The sequence below is a fragment of the Staurois parvus genome, unplaced genomic scaffold (assembly GCF_062004578.1).
Source record: "Staurois parvus isolate SC_StPar_1 unplaced genomic scaffold, SC_StPar_1.0 ptg001122l, whole genome shotgun sequence".
NCBI lineage: Eukaryota > Metazoa > Chordata > Amphibia > Anura > Ranidae > Staurois > Staurois parvus.
Window position 1 is genome coordinate 1,620,001 of NW_028318918.1, and position 8,765 is coordinate 1,628,765.

The window sequence follows — 8,765 nt, forward strand, 5'->3', positions numbered from 1 at the left end:
CACTCTCCCCCCTCCTCCTACCCATCCACTGAACACTTCTGTATTATGAGAACTTGTTGCAAAATCCAAAGACACCTGTGAATGAACTGCGGAGGGAAGCGCAGGCAGGATTGCCTCTGTATGAGAGAGCAGTGACTCTGGTACCAGAGCCCCAGGAGTGTGGCATTGGCTGTACTCCCTGAGCTCTGCAAGATTGTCAGATGTAAATAAGACGTATGTCCAGCAGGTGGCATGCACCTTCTTGGCCTTGCCCCATAGTATACCTACGCATTTTACAAAGTGGCTGAATTCCTGGAGTTCAGCTTTAAAGGCTAAATACACCTTTTACAGAAACTGGGGCATGCAGGCAAGAGGCCTCCGTAGGTTTAAATGCACTGTGTGGATTGTGAAAATATAGGTAAAAGCAGATACAAGCCTAGCAGGTCATTTCTGTACCCATGCAGCCTGGTCCAAATACTCCATTCTTGGCCTTTTCTAATGTCCTGCGGTCATTGCAGGACACGGTAGCTATTGCAGCCTATCCGCAGCGTCACGGGAGCGAGCGCGCAGCGTCACGGGAGCGAGCGCGCAGCGTCACGGGAGCGAGCGCGCAGCGTCACGGGAGCGAGCGCGCAGCAGCACAGGAGCGAGCGCACTTCCGGTTTCAAAATGTGCACATTCACAGTGCTCTCTCTCTGTCGCCAAGAACAGTTGAGCTTAGTGTTGGGAATTTTCCCTTCTCCTACTCCTATCTTGTAATCGCATCAGAAGGCAAGAGCATATCTCTCCAAAGTGAGGGAAGTTCTTGTTCTTGACAGGGGCCCCACAATGAAGATGGCATCACAGTGGCTAAATGGTTAGCTCTTCCGCCTGGCAGTACTCGGGTCGTTGGTTCGAATCCCAACCACGGCACCACCTGCCTGGAGTTTGAATGTTCTCTGTGTGTGTGTGCCTGCGTGGGTTTCCTCCAGGTACTCCGGTTTCCTCCCACACTCCAAAGACATGCTGGGAGGTGAATTGGATCCTGTCTAAATAGTCCCTAGTATGTGTATGTATGAATGTGAGTTAGGGACCTTAGATTGTACTCCCCTTGAGGGTTAGGGACTGATGTGAATGTACAATATATATGTAAAGTGCTGTGTAAAGTGACGGCGCTATATAAGTACCTGAAATAAACTGAATATTAACCTAATTTACTGTAATACCGCATTAACCAAATTTTCTTTTACCTCCTCAGTGAACCGCGGATTGTCACCCGAATATTTCAGTGTTGTGCGTGGAATGGAGGTGTATTCTGGGTATGGAGCTTCTGTCTTCTTCTTTTTTTTTTTTTTTTTTTTTTAAAAAACAGCCACTCGCCTGTCCCAGGATCCAGTGGTGTCCTCAACGCAGCCGGGTTTACCGCCCACCCTGTGTCCACACCTAGGCGAACTGGGAGCGGATACCTGGAAAAATCAGGTACCCACTCCCCAAAAGGTGCCAATCCTTAACGGGGAGTGGGGGGGGGGTGAGGCCTTAAAGCAGAACTTCCCTTTTGGGTGATGCTTTGTTTAAAGGGGTTAAGACTAGTTGGGTGTAACCTAGAATTTCACTTTACCTATTACAGAACACTAAATTTAACATTTGGGTCTAAAAAAAAAAAAAAAAAAAAAAAAGTCAGCAGCTAAATTTTTTTGTGTCGCTTTAAGGGCCAGTTCACACCACAAAAACGCACTCTGGATGCATTCCGGATATGTTTTTGCTTACAGTTCACACCACACTCCATTCCGGTGCGTTTTTGATGTGTTTTGCTGAATTCCAGTAGTAATAGCTGACTGATAAAAAATAAAAGGTGATGCTGCGCCCAGTAAATAGATACCCAACATTAAATTGGTGCACGCTTGTGGAATTATTATTATTATACAGGATTTATGGCTCCAACAGTTTGCTCAGCGCTTTACAATATAACGGGAGACAATACAGCAACAATACAGTTCAATACAAAAGGGATAGGAGGGGCCTGATCCTGGGAGCTTACAATCTAAGAGGGAGGGGCTAGTGGTACAAAAGGTAATAACTGTGGGGGATGGACTGGTAGAAGGAATAGAAGATTCCGTTAGTAGCTGAGGGCAGGATAGGCTTCCCTGAAGAGATAGGTTTTCAGAGATCGCCTAAAAGTGAGCAGAGTAGGCGATAGTCTGATAAATTGGGGTAGAGAGTTCCAGTGGATGGGGGAGGCTCTGGACAAGTCCTGGAGACGAGCATGGGAGGAGGAGAAAAGGGAGCTAGAGAGCAGGAGGTCGTGGGAGGAGCAGAGAGTACGGTTTGGGTGATATTTGGAGACAAGATCGTTGATGTAATTTGGGGCAGATTTATAAATGGCTTTATATGTTATTGTTAATGTTTTGAATTTTATTGCTTGGGCACTGGGAATCTAGTGGAGGGATTGGCAGAGAGGGGTGGAGGACACTGAGTGGAGGCCAGTGGAGGGATTGGCAGAGAGGGGTGGAGGCCAGTGGAGGGATTGGCAGAGAGGGGTGGAGGACACTGAGTGGAGGGATTGGCAGAGAGGGGTGGAGGACACTGAGTGGAGGCCAGTGGAGGGATTGGCAGAGAGGGGTGGAGGACACTGAGTGGAGGCCAGTGGAGGGATTGGCAGAGAGGGGTGGCAGATACAGAACGGTTAGTAAGGTGGATGAGTCTGGCAGCAGCATTCATGATAGACTGAAGAGGGGATAGCCTGCGATGAGGTCGGCCAATGAGGAGGGAGTTACAATTGTCAAGGCGAGAGGTAACCAGGGAGTGAAAAAATTGCTTAGTGGTTTCAGAGGAATGGGGACAAACGGGGTAATTAAAAATCTCTATAGGTGACGCTTTAAAAGCCTCCACAGACTACAAGTTTAGAGTTACACCGGAGGTTTGATGCTAGAATTATTGCTCTCTTTAATGTTTGCAACGATACCCCACATGTTTGGTGTGAACACGGTTTACAGATGCAAGAACAATCTACGTATGTGTTCGCCTTCGCGCGTGAGCACATGGGAACGGGGTCACTTAAATATATATATTAATAAAATCTTTCATTTTTATACTATTCCTTTTTTACATTTTTTTTTTTGGAATCTCTGTTATTGTTATCACATTGTTTCATCTGCCCTTAAAAGCATCAGGTCAGACCAAGACCAGGCTGATCTGATGTTTGTACAGGCCAGTAATGGACCAAAACCAGAACTGACAAAATACTCGTTGCTTCTGGTTTCTAATACCATAGAGATGGTTGAGGATGTTATGGTCCCCAATCAGCTCTATGATAAGCTGGTGGAACTTCTGGCCTCAGTACCAGGCTCCCCAATGGGATGGGAGAGCCCAGAGAGGGAGCAAAGAGCAGCTGATTAGCCACTTGGATTACTTTTACTAAATCGAGAACTGCCGGCTGAAGAAAAAAAAAAATAGTGCGTTGATGCCTGTACAACTTTTCAAACTGGCTACAAAAATGTACATTACCCAATCTAGAAGTAGTTAAAGATGAATTCCAGGCAAAAATTCTATTTTTACTCCACTGCATGAGTTAAATGCTCGTTTTTGTCTAGGGAATCATAAAGCTGAAATAATAGTAGCCTAATCCGCCAATCCTCTGAACACAAGACCGGTCCCCACCGCTCCTGAAACCCCCCCCCCCCCCCGCAAACGCTAGCAGTTTCCTGAATGGGCTGTTCCTGACGTCATCACGCTCATAGACCATCTCCGGACATGAAGATGGCAGAACCAGTCCACCGCTGGACGTGGGGCAGCGCAGTTTTCTGGAGAATCGGATAGCTTTTTCCCTGACCCCCTAGACAAAATGAGCAGTTAACCCATGCAGTGCGAGCACAGCCCCACTGCATGGAAAAAAAATAAAAAAATAACTGGAGTTCTACTTTAAAACTGCTAACTAACCTGTGTAAGAAAGATGCATCGACTTATTTTCAGCCCGTTCTGGTCCGGTCACATGATCTCCTCCTATGTCAGACAGCAGCGGCTGTAGAGAGGGGGGAGAGTGCTTCAACGACAACTGTAAAAGCCTGGAGCTGTGATGTCACCCTTAGGCTTCAATGGCCCATCCATCGTTGCGCTCCATCGTTGCGCTCCATCATTGCGCTCCATCCTCTCCCTTGCAGCCATACTGGCTGTTACAGGGGAGCCAGATCACGTGACCAGTCCGGAGCGGCATGGAATTAGGTAGGTATATACATCTTTCTGGCATTAGCATAGGTATTAGGAGGGGGGATGGGACAGTTTATGGCTTGTTAAGTGTAAGCTGGAGTTCCACTTTAATATGCAGTTTGGTGGTAGCGCTGTCTGACATACAATGGCAATGTCTCCTCTTCATTTTGTTTTGCAGTTGAGTCTGTTTTTATTCTACCGAATGTTCATCCCGCTACTGCAGTCTCTCACCGCGCGCATTATTGGTAAGTTCCATTTGCACCGCTCTTTGAGATGAAGTCCATCCTCCACCATGACATATAACAGGGCTGCCTCTGTGTAACTACTCGCTGCACAGTTTCCAAAGCTACACAGATAGACATTGGTAGGCTGCAGGAGCCTTGTCTGGTCCAGAACAGTAAATAAGAACTTGACTGCCATTCTGGATATAATTTGGAGTCTCATATTGACCACTTGCCCTCCAGAGGTTTTACCCCCCCCCCCCCTTCTTTCTGACCAGGCCATTTTTTGCATTACGGCGCTGCGTTACTTTAACTGACAGTTGCGCGGTCATGCAATGCTGAACCCAAATGAAATTTATGTCCTTTTTTTCCCCACAAATAGAGCTTTTTTTCGTTGGTATTTGATCACCTCTGCATTTATTTTTTGTCCTATAAAAAAAAAAAAAGACCTACAATTTAAAAAAAAACTATATTTTTTACTTTTTGCTATAAAACATATCAAATAAAAATTTTCAAAAATCAAATTTTGACTTAAATTTAAGTCAAAATGCACGGAGAAGTGCAGTATCTGTAGGAGGAGTTCTGTTGTCCTCTGCTGGCGACTGCTGAGACGGGGGCAGAAACAAGCCTTTCAGCAGCTGCACGGAGAAGTGCAGGGTCTGTAGGAGGAGTTCTGTTGTCCTCTGCTGGCGACTGCTGAGACGGGCAGAAATGAGCCTCTCAGCAGCTGCATGGAGAAGTGCAGGATCTGTAGGAGAAGTTCTGTTGTCCTCTGCTGCCGACTGCTGAGACGGGGGGGGCAGAAATTAGCCTCTCAGCAGCTGCATGGAGAAGTGCAGGATCTGTAGGAGAAGTTCTGTCGTCCTCTCTGCTGCCGACTGCTGAGACGGGGGCAGAAATGAGCCTCTCAGCAGCTGCATGGAGAAATTCAGGATCTGTAGGAGAAGTTCTGTTGTCCTCTGCTGCCGACTGCTGAGACGGGGGGGGGCAGAAATGAGCCTCTCAGCAGCTGCATGGAGAAGTGCAGGATCTGTAGGAGAAGTTCTGTCGTCCTCTCTGCTGCCGACTGCTGAGACGGGGGCAGGAATGAGCCTCTCAGCAGCTGCATGGAGAAATTCAGGATCTGTAGGAGAAGTTCTGTCGTCCTCTCTGCTGCCGACTGCTGAGACGGGGGCAGAAATGAGCCTCTCAGCAGCTGCACAGAGAAGTGGAGAATCTGTAGGAGGAGTTCTGTCTTCCTCTCTGCTGCTGACTGCTGAGACGGGGCAGAAACGAGCATCTCAGCTGTTGCACAGATGAGTACAGGATCTGTAGGAGGAGTTCTGTCCTCCCCTCATCTGCCAACTGCTGGGACAAGGTGGGGGTGAGTGCAGCAGCTGCAGGAGAGGTTCGAGGGACACACGAAATGGCCTAGAGGGTCGGATTCAGCCCGCGGGCCTTATGTTTGACATCTGTGCATTGAGGTGAAGAAAACCTTTTTCTTTGCAGCTCCAGGGCTGTGGGGTCTTTGGCTGCTCCTATGTATATTCTGGGGTCATGTATTGTCTGCTGTCCATTGATGACAGCATATTCCTTTGCAGCCGGGCTCTGTGCTCCTGATTATATTGTGTCTCTGCAGGTGATCCATCCCTACACGGTGATGTCTGGTCGTGGTTGGAATTCATCCTCACGTCGGTGTTTAGTGCCCTCTGGGTTCTGCCACTCTTTGTGCTAAGTAAGGTGGTCAATGCCATTTGGTTTCAGGTGGGCATCCTACTGTGCCATATTTATTCCCAATATCTTAGAAAGGACCTGTAACCCAATCACATTTGAAATTCATGTTCTGTTTTATGACTTTCAGGACATAGCAGATCTGGCATTTGAGATGTCTGGCAGAAAAGCACAGCCTTTCCCCAGCGTCAGTAAAATTATTGCCGACATTGTTATTTAATCTCCTGCTTCAGGCACTCTTCCTCATCCAGGTATTGTTGTTTGGTGTTTCTTCCATGTAATCCTGTAGATTAACCAATTCAATTACCATGCAATTTTACCCCCCTTCCTGCCCAGGCCATTTTTCAGGTTTCAGCGCTCTCACACTTTGAATGGCAATTGCGCGGTCATACAACAGATATCCCCAAATGTTAGGACAGTACAGATATCCCCCAAATGTCAGGACAGTACAGATATCCCCCCAAATGTCAGGACAGTACAGATATCCCCCCAAATGTCAGGACAGTACAGATATCCCCCAAATGTCAGAACAGTACAGATATCCCCCAAATGTCAGGACAGTACAGATATCCCCAAATGTCAGGACAGTACAGATATCCCCCAAATGTCAGGACAGTACAGATATCCCCCAAATGACCCCTTTTTGCAAAGTAGACAGTCCGACGTACTTCATAACAGGCATGGCGAGTTTTTTGAAGTTGTATTTTTTTTGTCATTTTTCGGAAAATGAAAAAATAAAAAAAATTATTTTCACTATTGTTTTTATTTTACATACTGTCACCAGTGCAGTACAGCGTCATCATATAACTGGCATGGCGGTGATCAGGGACACTGACTGGTGACAGTATGAAAAAAATATATTTTTTAAATTTTTTTTATTTTAAATTTTTTATTACATTTTTTTTTCTTTTTTTAAGATTTTTTTTTTTCCATATTTCACTATATCCAAAGTAGTACAAATGTTACCATAGCCACCTCACCAACTGTGAAATGCTCTCTGAGAACCTATCCAAACGCCGATCACTCTTCGGAGGCCAAAGCTCAAATGAACGAGCCCGAATATACAGAACAGCTGCATACAGGGGCGGACTGACCATTTGGAAACTTGGGCACTGCCCGAGGGCCCGGGGTCAGTAGGGGCCTCATGAGATGCCCTGGTACCTTTTTCATAGGCTTTTTTGAGTGTGGGGTAAGGACACAGGGGCCCCATGATTTGTCAGTCCGCCCCTGGCTGCATCAGTATGTATAAAATGTTTCAGGAACACTTTTGGTTTCCTTTGCAGATACTTGGGGTGTGCATTGATATCCCGCCTCATAGTCTTATGCATTCTTTCCCTGTCTTTGCACCTCATAGGAATGTTTGTCAGCCTGTTCCCGATCGATGTGATTGGACAGCTCATCAGTCTTCTCCCACATGTCTCTGCTCTACTCCTTGTACTGTTTTGAGTATCGATGGTTCAACAAAGGTAATTTTCCACAGTTGGTATGATGAGGAAAAACTATGTGGTCACGTTCACCCACGTGTGATGACCCTTTGCTCTCCCTTCCTGTAGGAATCGAGATGCACCAACGGTTATCCAACATCGAACGCAACTGGCCCTATTACTTTGGATTTGGTTTACCCTTGGCCTCCTTGACAGCCATGCAGTCCTCTTATATTATCAGGTGGATGTTATGCTTTAAAGGGTTATTGTACCTTCAGTTTTAACTTTGCATTTAGCACCCCTACCCCCCATCCTCCTAATCCAGTTATCAATCATAATACAGACTTTAGACGCACTATTCACTCTTTCTCTACCGTGCTGTTGGGCACTTTTTATTCCCATTCCACCTTTTGGCTGCCCGTGAAATGGATGTACATACACTCATAGCTATGGATAATAATGGTTTATATCAGGGGTATCAAACTCAATTTCAGTTGGTTGCCCTCAAAGGGCTGGTTGTATCTCTAAGACTAGAGTCCAGATCACCCCCATCCCACGACCATCAGAAGTCAAGAGTCCCCCACCCTCCCTTACATCACAGATCACCCCCTATACTTGTGCTGCTGCCGGAGGGAAGCTGGGGGAAAGTGCGGGATCTGGAGGAGCACCAGAGGAGGGCAGGAATCGGCTGCCAGAGTCTGCTGAATGCTGAGGCCAAAAGAGGTGGAGATGGGGGTGCTGTGGTTGCTGAGGTGTAGGATCTGTAGGAGGAGTTCTGTCCTCCTGTCTACTGCTGATTGCTGAGACAGGAAGGAAGGGGGCAGAGACGAGTAACTGCAGTAACTGCAGCTGCACAGAGAAGCACATCTGGCAGAGGAATTCTGTCCCCCCTTTTTGCTGCTGACTGCTGGGACAAGGAGACGACGTGGGGGCCATAGCTGGAGGAAAGTGCAAGGGCCACATAAAATGGCCTGGAGGGCCGGATTCAACCCACAGGCCTTGTGTATGACACATGTGGTCTATAGCTTGGCGACTACCTTTGTTATTTATTCTGAAATATAATGCACTGCACCCCTTTATCCAATTCACAGGCCTCCACTGCTGCAAAGTAGAGAATTGCTGCTTAGCAATAGCAGCTGTAGGCTTGTTTCATTTTTAACACACGGCTCTGGGCCTTTCTGTAGAAGTAATCTGGTTGGCTGTAAAGCTGCCTGATCACGTATGCATGCTTTGGAGTGCCCCTTGTCAG

General features: G+C 46.9%; 1 protein-coding gene across 1 annotated transcript in view; it reads left to right on the plus strand.

Annotated features, from left to right (window-relative positions):
• Positions 1–7,757, plus strand: part of EI24 (EI24 autophagy associated transmembrane protein) — a 24,590-nt gene extending 16,833 nt beyond the window's left edge. The window contains 7 exon segments of the mRNA XM_089659004.1: positions 1,217–1,277; positions 4,340–4,406; positions 6,001–6,125; positions 6,223–6,300; positions 6,302–6,343; positions 7,446–7,558; positions 7,646–7,757. Coding sequence (XP_089515130.1) covers positions 1,217–1,277; positions 4,340–4,406; positions 6,001–6,125; positions 6,223–6,300; positions 6,302–6,343; positions 7,446–7,538 — 466 coding nt within the window. The 3' untranslated portion in view covers positions 7,539–7,558; positions 7,646–7,757.
• Positions 7,758–8,765: the final 1,008 nt, after the last annotated feature.